This window comes from Passer domesticus, chromosome 2, assembly GCF_036417665.1.
Source record: "Passer domesticus isolate bPasDom1 chromosome 2, bPasDom1.hap1, whole genome shotgun sequence".
Taxonomy (NCBI): Eukaryota; Metazoa; Chordata; class Aves; order Passeriformes; family Passeridae; genus Passer; species Passer domesticus.
Window position 1 is genome coordinate 74287513 of NC_087475.1, and position 18812 is coordinate 74306324.

Consider the following 18812-nt stretch of genomic DNA (forward strand, 5'->3'; position numbering starts at 1 on the left):
TTTCTCTTAGGGCAAATCAGAATGAAAATTCCTTCTGAGATAAGGCTGAAAGGTAATTGTTTTGGGGCTACTTCCTTATACTCTTATAAATATCCACAAGTTTCAATAACTGATGATACTTTTTCATTTTCTTTACTAACACAAATGAAGCAGCTATAAAAGAACAAATAACCCCAAACTTTTATGAAAACCTCATTCACTTGAAAGTTAAATGTTGGACTTCAAGAAGAGTCATCAGACCAAAATCTGCGTGAGAGAATTTGTATATGAATTTTAAACATACATATACATACCTCTATATCTATCTATATCTTTATATAAACGCAAAAAACTGGAGACCGTATTTGCCCTCTGTCTGTGTATGCAGCTCACTAAGGAGCTCTCTGATGGAGACATTTGAGCAGAGAAATATTTGGAGGCAATGCATAAGATTTTTTTGTTTGTCTGTTTGTTTGGTTTTTTGTTTTTTGTTTGTGTTTTTTTTTTTTTGTTTTGGTTTTTGGTTTTTTTTTTTGTTAAAGACGTATTGAAGTAAGGGGGAACAGTGAAGGGAGGCAATGGTAAATCTGTAAAAATTGGGTGGGGGACTTTGTGTGAGGCAAAATTCCATAGTGACTACAAACATCTCATTTATTTAGCTGACACCTTCTGAGTAGGTACATGGTTGCATATGTAGCACTTCCTCATAGTTTTCCCCCAGGATACAGTTTTGTTTGCACTCCCAGTGCTGTGAATTTATAACTGAGGCATCATTTGGGTTATTGCATGTCATAGGAACTGTATTTTCACAGATGGCTCACCTTCCTTGCCAGATGTCTGTTTTCTACAATGTCCTAATAACTACTGCATATGCTAACTTCATTCTGTATATTATAAAAATATTGCCTTTAAGGGACAAATCTTGCATTTTTCAGCTATTTTTGTAATTACTGAAAAAATTACAAAAGCATGAATTGGATTCACCCAGCACTTGCAAGCTGGAAATCATCTACCACTCCTAAAAAATGAATGCTTCTGGGCCACTGGACCTGAAGCAGTGGAGGAGGCAGGCAGGAGACGTGAATTACTGGATTAAAATCCTGTTTATGACAGACTGTAGATAATTTTGCAGCTATATGCCTCCACATCCCATTTTAGACTTAGAAATCTATGATTCACCTTCTGAACAACTATCACAAAAACATCACAATTATCAAACAAACCCTTAATTTATTGCTTCAAAAGATTACAGTCTGGAAAACCAAAGGAAACAGACAATGCCTGGGGGGCTGAAGAAGGAGCATGTAAACAGCACAGATGGGCTTCAGAGATATTGTTGAGCAGCATTGCCAAGTCCAAACATTTCAAAACTCTGAGTCAGGCACCAAAAAAGCCTTGAAATTTACTTACAATTCACGAGATGTGAAAAATAACTTTCACTAACGCCTGCATTATAGTGCAGGCACATTCCCTGTCCAAGCGCCTGTCAGTCGTCCTCCCCCAGCAGTTTTTGGGTCCATTGGCTAATAGCAGCTATGTTTGAGGGAAGAGCAGAGAGCTGAATGTTGTTGGCTCCTTAGAATAGAGTGGGTGGCTGGGCTGGGGACCAAGGAGAGGAAGGCAAGGATAACTGGGGCTTTGTGTGCACTGGCCAAACTGCCCTCACCTGTGCAGCTCTGTGCATTCCACCTGCAAGCCAGGCAGGACAGGATGGGAGCTGTAGAATTTGTGTGGATCTGGACATGCAGAGGAGCAAGGGGATGTTTGGGGAAAAACATGAAGGATCTCATTCAAAAGGTAGAGGAAGGATGCAAGGCAACGCAGCTTTATAGCACAGGGTGTGAAGAAAGCTGTGGGCATTGTGGCAGCGAGGTGTGCCAGAGCCCAAGAGCCAGCTGGAGCTCCACAGCCACAGAAGTCTATCAATATTTTAGTCTTAGATGTCCATGGCAGGGATCAAAGCATGTGGTCTCATTAGCTCTTCCTCACACAACTGTTCTGAAGGGTTTAGTGCCCCTGCACCCTTTCCCAGGCTGTTGGATGCCTCCTCCACAGCACAACCAGGGGCTGTTGCTGCCTTGTGATTCCCTAGCTCATTTGCCACACATTCATGCAACTGTACCAAAATTTGCTCCATAGTAAAATAAGTTAATGAAGGTGAAGTGGTCTGGAAGAGTGGTAGAAGAGAGCAGGGAGGCAAATGGAAACCTCCTCACGCTGAGATGTTACTTGAGCCAAGGTACCACGAAGTAAATCCTGGAGATATTCCTTAACAAATCACCAGCAAAACCCAGCAAAATCTTTGTTTCTGAAACTTGTGTTTTCCACACGCGTGATGGGAGGTGAGTGTTTTCCCTTCCTTTTCATGCTGACAGCTCATGCTATTGCAAGTTCACCAGCTCCATCAGCCTGAGGAAATCTGAATTCCTCCCCCTGGCCCCCCACTGCAACAACCAATGCACATCAGCAGAGAAGAAACACGGCTCTCTGGTGGTGAAGTCCCCAGGCTATGAACACGAAAAGATTTGTCAGCCTGGTGTCTTTCAGCAGCACACCTTTCTCACATGGGTTCCAGCATCCTGTTGCTTACTTTATTTTTGACATATTTTGAGTTTCTGTTTTCCAGAGCATTAGAAGAAATTTTTTGAAAAGAAACAAAAAATGTCTAATTGGAGCATAGCAATCTCAAGAGCTTCTCTGGAAACTGTAAAAAGTTTTTTTTATAAAAGAAAACTTATAAAAGTTTAAGGGATTTTTTACTTATAAAAGGCATTACATACAGATCTGATACCAAGAGTTGTGTAATGCTGTTATGTTTTCTCACTTTCAAGTATAGGGGCTGAGGAATGTGCCCTTAGACCTGCATTATGGCTACAGTGCTATGCAAACAGTCCTACTAACACCCGTCTGTCACACCTCACCCACCTCTTCCACTCCTACACCAGGTTCATCCTCATCCCTTCATCTCAGGGAGAACTGACCTCAGAGAAGCTCTGTCAGATAGGTAATGGCTCATAGTCAGCTCAGTTCCAGCAGCAGTACATAAATCCAAAATAACTCAAGAAGCGAGCAGAGATGTTTTGAACTTGCTTCATTGTAGACAGGTAAAAAGTCATGGCCATGTGAGGATTTAATAGGTATCTTGCTTTCAGTTGGGATGCAATCATTGTTTACAGATTTTTGCAGTGACCCCATATGATCATCTGGACTATTGTCCTCCTTTATACATCAAGTTTACCAGATTGAACAAGCTCTAAGAAGTGTGCTGGAAGTGAAGGCTCCCCTATGCCACTGCTGAGGCCTGTGCAAAGGACGATTTAATAGAAACTCTATTTCTATAATGAAAACAAATAGACATTAAAGAGTTTAACTGGAGTTCATAAACAAGTACAGGCTGACAGCAGCAAAGTAAAAGGATCTGTCTAAAAGCATTCAAGACCACATGTAATAGGATGGATTGTGATAATCTGATTTAAAAGAAGAAAATGCGGACTGAGTGACTAGCCATTACTAAACATTCAGTTGATCTTGTCTCTCTCACAGCTTTTACATATATTTGTATATTAATACTCATAATCATATCCTCTCCCTTATTTTGTCTCCTTTTTACAGTAACTGATGCTTTTCCTTACAGTAGTGTTCCTGTAAATGATAAAAAGATAGAAAATATAGATATAAAAGAATGATGATTTCTCAGCAGTTCCAGCCTGTGGTCTTGGGTTGGCAGATTAATCAGGAAATGTGATGCTGTTCCAATGCCAGTAGACTGTGCTGGGAATTGTGTTGGTATTTCTCAGGCTATTTTGAAGTCTAGCACTTTCTCAAAAACTTGTGTCTTGCTGTAGAGTGGTTGGGCTGTGGGTAAATGTGTGACAAGCTGGACCAAGATGACAGCAAAGTCCTACAGAATCTTAGCAGAAATCAAACTAAGTGATGACTTACAGTGAGGAATTTCTTAATGTCAGACATAGGCTGAGATTACCCCCTTAGGAGGAAGAGACAAGCCTGGCCAACACAGCCTATCCCTAGTGGCAAGGGCAGACAGACAGGCTTTCTAGTGGAAAGTCAGATAGCAGGATGCAACAAAAGCAAAAGAAAAGTGAGCAAAAGCATGTCACATATAGGCAATCCCATGTGATCCTTAACTGTATGGATGGTTAGTGAAAAGACAGGAGAAATCCATGTGACCTAAGAAATACTGAGAAGTCAAGAGTCTGATGACACTGGCAAGGGATAGACAGCCAGCAGAGACTGAGATCTGGTATTTTCTTGGGCATAGTCGAGGCCCCACTGTATTCAAGGAGGTTGTACCATGAATTTCATTAGTGATGGGTTTACTCCCAAGAACTAGCTTTTCCTATATTCCTATTACCTTAGTCAGCACTGTGTTTAAAACCGTACAAGGCTGTTTTCTGCACTGAGAAAAGAAGTGCCATGTGTGATGAAATGGTAAAATAAACATTAGTTTTCTTGGCTCTCCTCCATAATACGTATTCCACTTCAAATTAAAAATTAAATTGAGCCTCTCGGTGTGACTGTTCAAGCATCTTGCCCAGCCATCCGTCTCCCAGCTGTGCAGTGTGCCACTTGGATCTCACTGCCAAGTGTAAGCACTTGAACAATCCAAGCCAGGTGATTACAGCATAAAGACTCTTCTAATTTGTATTATGCTCTGAGTATTCTTTTATGTAGATGATGCTCAATTTATTCATTTCAGGGCTGTATATGTGCAGGCTCCAACTCTGTTTAATAGATTAGTTACATTATTATATAAAAAGCTTGGAAGCCGAGAGCCTCACAATGTGAGTGACAGAGCCAGGAACAAAATTAAGGCACTCCTTTAGAATCCCAAATTCACCCCACAGCCCTTCCTGCTTTTACTGTATTATATAGCTAACATTTTCACCTTAAAACCTACTATACTGGCCCTTGTTTGCAGCACTCATAATCCCCTGGGATACCGTTTGAAAAGTTTTAACCTGTACTTGGTTACTGACTGTGTACTAAGGTAAAACCATAAAAGCAAAGCATGTGTTTGTTGCAAATTCTTTCTATGATTTTAGGTTAAAATTTTCCTTGATTGGAAGTGGTATGAAAAACAGAGGTCAAATAATTACTGTGAAAAACAACAAAGAAGTCTACATGATTTCATTCTGCTACACAATGTCAAAATCTTTCCTGTTTATATGTCTGCATTTTGCAGTATTTGCTTTAAAGTCTTTGTCCTCTTAGAAAAGTAAGATAATGAACAGATTATATTGCTCCATTTCAAGGAAGGAAACAACAAAGAAAAGCCAACTGGAACACTGGATTATATGAATAAAGGCAATCTTTACTGACAGGGTTCTGATCCAAATATTTATTTATTTCCTAACTCATACAAAATTGATGCTTGTAGAGGTATTAGGTTAAAAGGGTTGGAAAATTAATTCTTCTAATTATCCACAGAGAACATATAGTACTGATGAAGCAATGAAAACCTCTTTGACTTCTTGAATAAGAAATACATTGCACATAATTTACAGAAATAAGATCTAGTGTCATATAGAAAATGACATTTTAGAGCAACAGGATCAGCAAGGACATCGATACTTGTCTCTGCTGTGGCTGGAACGGGTCGCCCTTCACCCAGGTTCACCCAGTGGAAGGGGAGGCTTCCCTTCCACAGCTCCACACAGGAAAGCCAACTATTTCCATTGCCAGGCATTTCACCTGTTTGCTTGCCAGTCACCTCTCTCCTCAAGGCTCATACACCATCCAGTTCTTGCACGATCGTAACACATTTTCTACACTAATGAGTTGGACTGGATTCAGACCAGAGACCTACATGTAAAAGACTAAAAACAGAAGGAGGCTCTGTTCTACTAGAAATTTATTTTGCAATCAGATGGAAAACTTGGCTTAGGGGAAAAATGTTGGATATCTGAAAGAGATGAATAAGTCAATCCTGGATAAAAGTAGTTCTAACTTTTAACATAAATGAAAGTGCTATTAAAGGTTTGTATATGTGTCATGCCAAATTCTACAGAGACGAGAAATGTAATGAAACAGTATCTAAGTCATTATAAATTTTGCTATTTACACAAAAGAGGAAAAAGAATATTTCCTTCATAATTTGTCATGTTTTCCTTCATACCTTGCATACTTATTAAAATGTAGGGTTTCAAGTACCCATAGAAAAAATATGAACGTGCAGAGAGAATAACCACAAGAAAGAAAAAAAAGCAACTAAATTCTATAACTGGATTTAAAATAATTCAGTCCTATATAAAGAGTCAAATGCTGTTCTTTTTTCCTCCCTACATTAAAGTTGTACTCATATTCATAACAACAGAAGAAAAAAAGCACAGTTGCTTCATAACACTGGACACGGCTTTCCAGAAACAAGATAGCAATTACTCAGAAATGCTATGGAAAACATTAATCACAGAGTAACTTGCTATTTACATTAAAGATGCAGCCTCTAAAATTAATTTTAAATAAAAAACCCTTCTTTTTCGTCATAGGACAGTTTTGTCAGTAACGTGACGTCTCTGTTCTTTGCTTTTTGTCCAGCATCATTTCCTTTGAGATATATATCCATAAACTTACAGATATACATCTGAGAGAGATGTATCAAAAGTTAAAACATGTCTGGATGGAGAGCCCGGCAAATTTTATCTGAAGCTACATTTGCAGCAGACAAACCCCCAAAGAAAAAAATGCCAGAATGATATATTTGAATGAAATGACATTCCCTGTCCGTGATCCATGTAGGAACCTAGGTGCCTCAGTCCACAGAAGCAGAGCTTACAGCAGCAGGGCAGGTTCCCCAGGGCCACCAGGCTGAAGCACCCAGCCCTCGTGGGAGGCAGTGGTTCCCATCCCTGAAGACTGCTAGGACAGGAGCAGAGCAGGGTCAGCAGTGGTGATGTGGAGAGCTGCCACGCTCCGTGCAGGCTACAGATGGGATCCCAGTCCCTCGGCAGGCCATGCAAGAGCTGGATGAATCCCCAGGGCAGCTGCCATTCCTGAGGACAGGAGTGCAGCACGAGGCCTCGCCGATGCTCCAATGCAGTCCCAGCACGGCCATCGCATTGCCCATCAGCTCTGCTCTCACTAGGCTCTACAAAAGGAGTCACTGCTGTCGTGCTTCTTCCACGGAACAACGGCTGAACCCGGCAGGAACTATTGAGCCCCTCAGCACTTCTTATTCTTACACATGCGGGATGCTAGCGGCCAACCAGCTCCAGTTCAGAACCAGGAAAATCCAGCCGGAGGATTTGCCCCCTAACAGAGCGAAGACAGTCTGTGCCTCCATCAGTCAGCACTCAGCTGCCCAGTCGTCATTGTCACTCGTGGAAACCAGTGCAAATTCACAGGAAAAGAGTGTCCGCATCAAGAGGGTAAAAATCCTTCCTCGTGTTCAAGAAAGGTACAAGCATTTACCCAGCATCTCTATCAAATATCGTAGAAAAGGTTACACAAAAATATTTAAATATATGGATACAGATACATAGATATTACACTTGCATAAAATATGTATATTCAAAACCCTTTGGGCAGTTTCACATTTAGCTGAAAATGTATGCTTTAGAAATATGAACAATTTTCTACTCTTTTCTAGTTTAAGTAGGAGGGGAAAGAAGCATCAGCCTTATTAATACTGAATGCTAAGTGCAGAAGTTTAGCTGTAGCTGTAGGGTTTTGAAGCAATTGATTTGACAGAACCTCCAAGCATAAACTCTGTTTTAAAAATCCACATCTATTCCCTAGATTGCTTATTGTTTCATGAAAATGAAAACCTACGTGTCCTGCTTGTATCAGCTAGATCTCCTGAGACCGTTCAATTAAACCTCATAAGCTTGCTATACCTCAAGATAGGGCTGTGTACTGGGAATATGCATGAACCTTATTGCAGTAATTCTGTGTGATAATAGGAATTTACAACTTCTCATATCTTGTCTAATTTAACTTTAGAAATAAAAAACCTTAGATGACACCACAAGAAGCTCACAGTTCTGCAAAAATTAAAGTCAGTATGAAATTTTACTAATAGACCATATAATTTACACAGATTTACATAAATACAGAGATATTAAAATATTAAATCAAAGCTAATTAACAAAGGATAGAGTTTTACATGATAATATTTTAACTCTAGTCATACTTTCGCAACTACCTTCAGTGGCATGAGATTATATAAATAATACATATACCTGTATATCCATAATATATATATAAAGATATATATATCTATCTCTCCATCCTTCTTTTTTTCTTCAAAAATAGGGCAATTTTATAACTGCAATGAGATGTGACAAGCAGTACACTTCTGGGGAATTATTGCATGCCTTGAGTGCATAAGGCAGAAGGAAGAGTATCTGACTTCAGACACTAAAGAAGTGGAATCATCAACCAGAAACGCACTGGAGTGACTTGGAACATCTTATTGCTTTTATAAAACTCGAAATTATACACTGTCGGTTTGGGATGGGGTGGGGGGTGGTTTAAAGGCACAAAATAAAGGGGAAAGTAATACCTCTCTATTTAGTGGAGATCAGCGGTCAGGAAGCTCCATTAGTGCTCACTGAACACTCCTCATTGTCCTAAATCTATTCCCTGTGGTGCAATACTGTGCCGCAGTTGCATAAGGAGGTTAAACACAAGAGTTCATGCATCCTTTATTAGGGGGAAACAAAACACAGCCGATTTCCTTGCCCAGCAACAACGAAGCACCCATTATCAGCAAGAGCCAGCCGTGGCTCCCGCAAACACCCCTGGCTCGGCCGGCAGCTCTCCACGCTAACCTCAGCGGGTGGAGCGGCTCCTTGGGCTCCCTGCTACAGCTCTTCCCCAAAACGATGGAGGCACGGATCCAAACTTAACAGCAATTTCCCATCACACCAGGAAAGATCAGGAAGCGAGAAAACTGGGTACCAGAAATACTGCCCTGAAATCTCTGCATTTTGGGGGTATTATAGGAGTATGGAGGACTTCTGCCACTCTCTTTCCCAGTTTTACACTGGTTAATGACATTCACCCACAGATTACAGCTCCAGACCTCCTGGTCTACGTGTCTGGGATTTTTTTGCAGTCAGCCACCCTGGCAGACAGTGTGTACGAGAAGAAATACAAAGGATACAGATTATTAAAAGCTGTGGGCTATTACTATATCCTCAAATCACTTTAAATGATAGAACAGAAATTTAAAAAAAAAGAATAAATCTCTCGGGATCACTTTTTCTTTGCTGCAATTTTTAGATGTTAGTATGCACAGTAGAGGGCTGCCTCTGCCACGATATCGCACTGTATGTTTCAAAGTTTGGATACGGCATGCTGTTAAGGCACCTTCAAGTAATGGTCATTGATTCGATCCCTAAGCAAAGACACATTTTCTGTAAACCACACTGCATCCTCCAACACACACAGCACCAGCAGCCACTCACACCCGCCAGCCAGAGACAACAAAACTCTCTGTGCTTGCTAGGGATAAACTACACCACTTCACAGCAGCCACTTCAGAAACAAATATCTGCCAGGGTTTGGGAGTGGACGTTTTCAACTATATTATTTATTTCCCAAGGAAGGGCATAGGATAAAATTAAGTGTTGTCTGTCCCTAATTGTCTACAAGATTAGGAGGGTTGAAAATACACATTAGCCTAAAAAAGTAGAAGCAAGGTCTGTACTGCTGCAGGATTCCTAGCTGGGAGACAAAGCTGTAAACGCAGGCATTCAGTGCAGGGTGCCTGGTGCAGAACCGGATTGTTTCAGGACCAACAGGAGGTACACAGACAACCTCCCCTGGGAGGGCACAGGCAAGTTACTGCACATTACCCCTCCCTTCCACACAGAACAGCAATGGGTTTGGATTTCATAGTTCATGGCATGGGGAAGGGGGTGCTTTTCAGGATGAAGGGAGCTGATGGGAGAGGAAAGCTCAGGCACAGCTCTATGCAGACAGCTGACTCCATCCTCCAGAGAGTGAGTGGGTCACTCAGTGCTGCAGCTGGGGGCACAGGGCTGTGGGGTCAGAGAGTGCTTGCAGTTAAGCCCAACTAGGGATGGCCATTTCTACACCAAGCAATATCCAGCTCTGGAAAGGAGTGAGAAGGGTGGGACGGGGCATAGATCCCAGCACAAAAGCAGAGACCACAGTGTACCACCAGTCTGCTCCGACAGAAGGGTCCCAAGGCACCCACCAGACCTGCCTCTCCCCCCACAGCCCAACCCACACCATGTAGCAATGACATAGGGCGTGGTGGCAATCCCAAGAGCAGTGGAAATCCCAATTATCCCTGTACTTGGGGTAATAATGTCCAGAGAAAAGGGACCCCCTACCCCTGACCCTCTCGTGCAGGTGGATGACTCGATATTGAGCAGCTGTGTGCAGCTCCTTCTCCAGTAAAAAGGTGCATCCTTTCCTCACACAGTCAATGAGAAACGCAATGTGATCTGTCATGCGCTTGGATCATGGGCTTGTTCGTTCATTTGAATTAGCAATGCTTTCTTCTTCTTCGGGGACTAGAGTAATCACTCAGGTATTTACAAACATCAATCAGTGCCTTCGCGAGGTCTCCCCCAAACCATCATGACAAAATCACCGTCTGCAGGAGCCCCACGCCAGCTGTGTCCAAACAAGCCTGTGCTTGCTGAGAGCTGGGGGCTGCCGAGGGAGAGGAGCGCTGGATCTCCGAGTCCTGGGGGGCTCTTCCAAGCCGGCTGTCTCTTCCTTGGGGGGCCTCTCCCTGCACCACTGTCCCAGGGTGCTGGCTGCTGCTATTGCTGCTGCGGGCACAGTGGTCCCGTTCATACTCCTCCTGAGCCTTTTGCATTTTCCGCTTCTTCATCTTCCTCTTGTGGATGTGGAAGGTGGTGAGGGAGAGGAGGATCAAGCAGAAGATGAGGGTGACCAGGACAATTAAAACCAGGGTGGATGAGAAGGACTGAAAGAGTTGACCCACTTGCGTGATGCAGGTGCTGCTGGTATTTAAGGTGGCAGATGTCCTGTTCAGAAGACAAGGCGGCAGGGACAGCCTCAACTCTTTGGAGAGCTTGGCACTCATTGAGGAGGCTACGGAAGATGAGGATCTTCCTCCCCTCTCTGAAGACGTCTAAATTTCAGTCGGTGTCGGGCTGCTGGCGGGCGCTAGCTGGAAATGCCCGGGGTGCGGCCGGCTCAGCCTCTCGCTCGCTGTGAAGTAGCCGAGCAGCCTGCAAAGGGAGCCGGACACATCAGCGCCCCGAGGCACCCACCCCGCGCAGCTCCCCCGCCCCGAGCGCGGCTGCGGCAGCCTCCGCCCCGCGCCCCGCTCCGAGCGGCCCCGGCTCGCTGCCGGCACGGGGCCCCGCGCCGCCGCTCCGACTTGCCCAGTTCCTCGGCACCGCCCGGCCGCTCCCCCAACTAGTTGCCGCGGGAAAGGAAGCGAGGGAGCGGCGGCCGGCTGCCGGAGCCCCGCGCCGCGGCGGCTCCGGAGCCGAGCGGGTCCTGCCCCGCCGTGCCGGAGCCGCTGCCCGCCCCGGCCCCCCCTTTACCTGCGCGGCGAGGGAGCGCCCGGGCGCCGCGGGCGCTGGGGGCTGCGGCAGCGCGGAGTGAGCGCAGGAGCGGAGCCGCCGCCGCTTCGGGGAGCGCCGCCCGCAGCTGCAGCCGCCCCGGCCGCTGACGTCAGGCCCGGCCCGCCGGCCGCGCCCCTCACGGCCCCGCGGCGCCGGCACCGCCCGGCCCGGCCCGGCCCGCCGCTCCCGGGCCGCGCAACGCCAGCCCTCGCTGCCCGCTCCGCAGCCGCTTCCCCGAGAGAGCCGGACGTGCCGCCTCAGGCACCGGCTGCGGCCGGCACCGTGGCCCCTGGCCCCCGGCACGCAGAGGCGGCGCGGCCGGAGCGCCCGCACCGAGCCAGCGCCTTGGCCCCTTGGCTGCCGTGTGCCCGCCGGCAGCCGCGTTCCGCCGTGCCACAGCCGGGCACCCAGCCCCGCCGTAGCAGCGCCCCGTCCCTCCGCACAGCCAGCGCAGCCGTCCTTGCTCCGGGAGGCTGGTGTCGGTCTGTGGGAGCGAAGCGGTGCCAGGCACTCCTGGTGGGAATATGTGTGAAAACTTGCCTCACCAAGGCTAAGTGCATCCCAGGCGTTCTAGTCAAGAGCAAACAGGTATGAGCTGCCCATTAATGCACCAGAAATCGGATTATTTCTAAACATAAGAAAATCTATTATTTGAAAAGTACTTTCAGAAGTGCTCACAGGGCAGAAAAAAATAATTACCATTAGGATGGAGCTCTTCACATTTCCAAAAGGAACAAACTGATGTCATTGTGTCTGGCAACATGGGACAAGATCAGAGGGCCAGGAGGTTCCATCGGTTCCATGTTGTGTGCTCTAGACTAACCCCATGTGCTGGAAGAAGAGTTGCTATAAAGCTCTGGTGTAAGTTACAGGACTATAGGGAGAAAGTATCCATCCTTTCTAGTGGCTAAAAAGCCTGGAGGAAAATCTGTACAGGGTGAGCTGTGACATGAGTTGGAAAAGTCTTCAGTCAAGAACAAAGATCCGTTAGATCTGCTGACCCTGATGGCCGAGAGCCTTTCACAGGGGTGGACAGAAGCTTGCTAGCTGAGCATTTAAGCACTTTGCTGCTTCAAGGCAGATTTCTTCTGTACCGTCTCTTGTTTCTGATAAGCAAATGCACCACAGCTTGTGAAATTTGGCCAGGCACTATTAACTCTGTGATTGTTCTGGAGAAAGATTTACACCACACAGAATGAACTACATTAAAGATGGTTGGGATAAACCAAATAATTTCCAACTTAATGCTTCCTCTAAAACCAGAGGAATAGGGGTTTCCACTACTCCTTCCCCTCCCCAGAATAATACAGCTTGATGCTGGAGGGGTGCAAAGCTGCACAGAGAGGAAAGATGTTCAGTCCAGTACGAGAGACAAGCCCTTGCCCACTGCTCCTCTCACTCAGCTCCCTCAGGTGCATAGCTGGTGTCATTGCTAAAACACCTCATGCTGTGGGGTTGGACTAGGTGAGTGTTAAAAATCCATTCCAACCCAAGTTATCATATGATTCTATGATTGTCAGCCCAGCATTCCTTGCACACGTGTCTAACCCCTCTCTCTCACACACACACATCCGTAGCCTCACTGGCATTCTGCCTGCACTTTTTTCCTTCCTCCTTGCCTTCCTCCAACGTGCACGTCTGAGGTCTGCATTAATCAGTGCTCTGTACTCGCTGCCTTAGAGGAGAAAACAACCACCACAGGCTGAAACAGCACATCAATCCTCAGGCCATTCCCTCTGTCCTCCCACTATTCTTTGCAAAGCTGCAGCTGAAAAGGGGGGCTGCAAAACAGGGTGAGGGACACGGGGACCACTCATCATGGCCTGTGCCACTGGAGAATGCTTTTGATCCCACAGAGAAACAACCAAGGTATAAAGCAGTAGTGCTGTGCTCCCTCACCAGGCTCCACTGAATCCTTTAGCCTAAACTGAAAGTGGGAAAAGTACAGCATTTAATCCCAAAAGCATGTGCAAGTTTGTGAAGGTACAGCAGTTGATCTGAGACTGCTGATTAGAAGTTGCTAGATAATTAGATATAATTCTTTTTAAAAAACCCAAACAGCACCATAAGAATGGCCTTTTGCACAGAAAACAGTATTAGGAGATACAATAAAGTTATGAACATACCTTAGAATGTCAGCCCTGTTTATGGCAGAAATAACCAAATTGGGGATTAGATGAAGTTCAAAACCAAGGAATTTTCTAACTTGAGATGTGTTTATTGTGAAAGTGAATAGCTAGGACTACTTCTTTATTGAACTAGAATATATTACTATGTCTTCAGGTTTTACATGTTGGGAGAGGCAACACAAAGCTACTGCAAGTTAAATTACCTTAAATAAATAAAAAATCCTTTTTGTATTAATTTTACCTGTTGTCCATCGTCTTCAATTATTCCCATTATACCTTGCTTTTAGGATTAGAAAAGAAAATGTGTCTTGTGTATTAGTATCACAATTATTCCGAGGTTTTTCCTAAACTGTAGAGAGTGAAAAATGGGTTCAGGGGGTGGACAGTAGTACAGACTTCAGCAGATGTTTAACTCCTTCCCTGCTGTGGCAGCCCCTTCTCTGTGTGGTCATGTACAATTTTGCAATATTTCTGCTTCAGCTAAAATGAATGAAAAGCAGAGATTGTTCTTGCTCTTTCTGGCAACTAATTTTGCAATGTTTAACAAGACAGTCAGAAGAGAAGCATTGTAAACTAAAAGGGAAATAACTCTGCCATGATTTTACATATACCTTGGTATTCTGGTTCACATTGGCTGTGAGCCAACCAGATGGATGAAATACCCATGAGCATAATACAGAAAATTCAGAAACCAGGGAGGAAAAAAGTCTGTGTTTATTCCTTTGCTCTGATTAACTATTATAATTATATTTGAATATATAAATTAAAAATATAGATGATGTGGTCATGAAAAATCCTTACTTCATCTGGCATGAAAATAAAGGACACAATATCATCAAGAGTGCCCTCTTTCAAGAATAAATTGGTCATTAGTTATAGTGAATTCAAGCATCCCATATAAACAGTATGACATTTATGGGGATTAGCTTTCTTGCTCAAACAGGATCAGCCAATGTGTGATAGAGGACATTATATTAAGGGGATAGATTTTGAATTTTACAACAAGGTTTGTACTCATTAGAACCTTGATAACTCCCTGTTTTCTCTTGGTTCCCATTGTTAAGAAGCAGACAGCATACATTGTTCCAAATCCCACAAATGGACTTTCATACATGAATTTTTTTTAGTCTATAATTAGAAAAGCTGTTCTTGCAGATACTAATTCCTCAGTCCCTGTATTACAAGGCCCTTTTTCCAGTAAGGCACTTGCCTAATGAGATAACCTCTGTGAGCAAAGGCTGTTCATGTAAGTAAAGGTTTGATGGTTCAGGCCCTTGCCTATTAATGACCCTTCTTGCAAAAAAATTTATTGTCCCACCAGTGTTTAAATTTAGCACCTGATTGCATATAGAATAATGCATGATCCCTTTTTCACCAAGATTGATGTCATCATTTGCCAGCCAGCCCAAGCACTCCATGAATGCCAATAACCCTGGTGATAATCTGCAATCTCCACATGGGATTAGGGCCATCTCTGTAGAATTCTTCCAGGACTTTACATGCTCCCACTACAATAGGTGAAACCCACTGATTTAAACATGGCTTGAAAGCCTAGTACTGTAGATAGAATGAATTTTATCACCAAAATAAAATAAATTTCTGTTTCATATGCACTGGTAGGTCAGCCAAGATCCTGCAAAGATACTAGAGGTGTCCTTTAGAGATTCTGAGCTAGAATAGCTTTGCTATGGCTGACAATTCTGCTTCCCAGGCTACCCAGCTCAGAAGCAGATATTCTTTTTCTTTCTTTCTCCCCACATCTTTTAGAAGAAAGTAGTCTGGATGATATGGACTCACAATTATTTTAGTTTCAGGAGATGATTCTTTATGAAGCTTAAGGAAAATTTTACATATTCATTTTCTATTCTTACTTTTGAAAAATATTCTTTTCTTGTTCTGGTAAAGAAGAAACCTCCCACATGTGATGGTGAGAATTTAAAAAAAGAAAAAAAAGGATGCATGTGATGCCGACCAAGGAAGGTTACTAGGCTTTTGCTGAATTCAACAGCGTGTTAAATGGTACTAGGAATAGAACATCTGTCCAGACTATGAAGAAATCAGTAGACAGCCTTGAGCTTGCCTGACCAAATACACAGATCTATTTATAACATCAGAATTCCAAAGCTGCACAGGCATACATCTACTAATGCCAAGTGGATCTGAGTAAAATTATTGCAAAGGGAGGAAGGAAGGAAGGACAGTATTTTAACGGTAACTATGCACTAAAAATTCACTAAAATTTACTTTATTTGTTAGCCAATACATTTTAGAACGGCAGGGTCAGAGTAATGAAATTTAATAAAATGCAATATTTTTGCTTTTCTTAATAGTTTCTTAATGGAGATATCAGGGAATTTGAAGGAGCAGACTTTGATTATATTTTTAAATGGAGTGGTTGGTGAAACATCAACTGACTGTAGCAGTGGGTATCACCGAGAGAAAAAAGAAATTTTTACCACTTAGTTAGACTGGAGTGAGGTTTAAGTATAATGATCCACAATTTAAATCTGACCACATGTTAGCAGCCCCTCACATGCTTCCCCTAACACGGTTTGAATGCATTTCAGAGCCAATTCCACACACCAGTCCCTGCAGCTTTTGCTATGGAATAAAGCCCTTATTCAGTCAAACCCTGTGCAGGGTCAGCCCCAGCCCTGGAGAACACTGGGCTCCTGCAGCCTTGAGCCTGCATCCCTCCTGTGTGAGCCAGGGCACCAGTGGATGCCCAGGGGCAATCTCCAGGTGAGAAGAAGGAACAACCTCACTTTCCCTAGGTCATCCCATGGGCCAAAGGCAGAGCAGTCCTCACATACATTCATGTGATCCTTCTGTACATTTACTGAGTGTAGAACAGCAACACCACGAAAGGGACACTCAAGGTAACAGCCTGGCAGCTGCTGTCTGCAGACAGAAGGCTGGAAGTGAAGGGCCTTGAATTTGGGTCTTTCAGCTCCAGGCAGCACGTCTCAGCCTGAGACAGGAAATTTTCTTCTTCATTCCATGCACATAACAACCCTCCCGCTCCCCATAATGTCCTGGCTTTGTTCCAGGGAGGAAATCTAAGAAAGCTGGGAAAGTGTAATGGATGACAAAGCCATTTACCTCTAGCTCTACTAGAAAAAATCCATGCTCAGTCAACTCCAGCTCACTGTGCTGTTCATCAGCAATGTACATACCTCAAATTTTGCCCAAGGCCTTTTATATATATATATTTTTTTTTTTAATAAACTACTGTGTGATGAAGGAAGTTAGCAGCACTCATTTTTATTCTGCTCTGCTGTTAATCTCCTGGGCCCTGAACATCCAAGGGACCTTGGTTTTATCCCCACTTTTCCACTATTGCAATAGTAAAAGAAATTCTGATACCAGCAGCTGGAAATGCATTTTTCTTGCATTGTTGCATAGCTGAAAGTCTTTGTGGGCAGCCTTGTTCTTTCAATTTGTCTGACACCCTGCTTGTAGCCAGGATTTTAACCTCTTCTCTTACAGAATTTTGAATGAAGTTTAGAAATTTTAATTAAAAATAAAACTATTTTTTAAGCTTTGTAGTACTACAGCTTTTTCCTTCTGAGGCTGTAGTTTGAGGTGGGCAGTGAGAATCTTAATTTTTAGTTAGAGTATCATCCCAAAAGCTCACAAGCACAAAATTTCTTCATGCCCATACCTTCTAAACTAGGACCACAAGTGTGAAGGTCCTATTCCATGAGGTGCTGTGCCCTGTAGTCAAATCCAACCCAGGCTACATATTTTACCCAGGAAAGGTAAAATTAAGAATGTCATTACCTGCCTGTTGGATTGGATCAAGCGCCTTGCAGCAGCAGCAGCCCCTCACAGGTGCTTCTTTCCCTCCCTCCCAAAAACCCATGTGGTAAACGGAGCTGCCCAAGCTGCAAAGCCCGTGGTCTGTGCCATGGCAAGAGCCCTCCATCCCATGAGCTGCATGATCACCTTGTAAAACAGAAAAGGCCCTGACAGACAGATGAGCTCAAGGTTTTCCCTCCATTGTCCCTGGCATTTACCTGCTGTCATGTACGATGTGCTTGTGAATAATCCTTTGTACAGAAATAGCATTGTTTCAGAAGGGCTTATTTTACCAGTGGTAATCAGCAAGAAAGCAGTTGTTTACTGGGATTTCATTTTAAACTTGCTTCACCACTGTGTTTATTAGACTCTACTGGAGAACCATGTAATCTTTTATTACTGGGCTCTTCGGTTTTCTCTCTGTGTCTTTCTGCTAAGTTTTATTATACTCTTTGCCATGTCAAGTCTGAAATTAGACTGAAAACACACTGGGAAAGCAACAGAATGATCTGATTTTAATCAAGAGGTGCTCTGAGAGAGCATAAAACTCTCTCCAATATAAAATAAAACCAACTGGAGCATCTGGAAATAAGGAGAAAATATCATTGCAATAAACATTCAACAAAGTTAGCCAGTTTTTTTGAAGCTCTACAGGAACATGTTTGGATGTAGTAATGTCCTTGCATGATAGCAGGAGGCTGATTAGCTGTTTTGCACTCCAAGAAAGTATTGATACCATAACTTTTCTTTGTGTGCTTAGGTAAGACTACGACAAGGAATCCTGTTTCTTACTTCTTCTGACCTTTACACTCCTGCAGTTAAATTAGGTCTCTAAATAATTGCTATGATACAAATATTTTTCCTTGCCTTGAGGAGTAAAGCTTAACTAATCTACCTCTCAGCACCTTTGTGGGTCACACTGGAGAAGCATCAGTGTAAAAAGGAAAAGCTTGGAAAGCAAAGGGAAGACTGAGTTGACAGAACAGGGAAGACTGAGTTTACAGGATGGGGAAATTTGGCAAAAACATTTTTATAGAAGAATGCATTTTGTAGAACATAGGAGTGCAGGTGGAGCATAGGAGGTACAGTGCAAAAGTGATGGTCATAAATAGCTATTATTTGAGGAGAAACATATAAGTGAGAAGAGAGATTTCAAGAAATTGAAATTGCATAACAGAAAATTATACAACATAAAAATATCATTTGTCATTTGAATCACAAGCCTATACACACATAGTGTGGTTTCAGCTGCTCTAGTTAGAGGAATATGTAATAATTCTTACAAGAATACACATTTAAAAACTCCATAAACTGTGATAGCATGACAAAACAGAGAAATGTTATAGTATTTCCCAGGTAGGCAGGT

The 18812-nt window shown here is 43.4% G+C and overlaps 2 protein-coding genes across 2 annotated transcripts; both read right to left on the reverse strand.

Annotated features, from left to right (window-relative positions):
• Positions 1-5323: 5323 nt before the first annotated feature.
• On the reverse strand, positions 5324-13916 carry LOC135295134 (uncharacterized). Its single transcript, XM_064411232.1, has 3 exons — positions 13887-13916; positions 11496-12086; positions 5324-11174 (listed from the first exon to the last, which is right to left on the reverse strand). Exons 1-3 carry the CDS (start codon positions 13914-13916, stop codon positions 11082-11084), a joined length of 714 nt encoding a protein of 237 aa, XP_064267302.1. The 3' UTR covers positions 5324-11081.
• On the reverse strand, positions 10550-11026 carry C2H11orf87 (chromosome 2 C11orf87 homolog). The gene has a single exon (XM_064411231.1). The coding sequence runs from the start codon at positions 11024-11026 to the stop codon at positions 10550-10552; it is 477 nt and encodes a 158-aa protein (XP_064267301.1).
• Positions 13917-18812: the final 4896 nt, after the last annotated feature.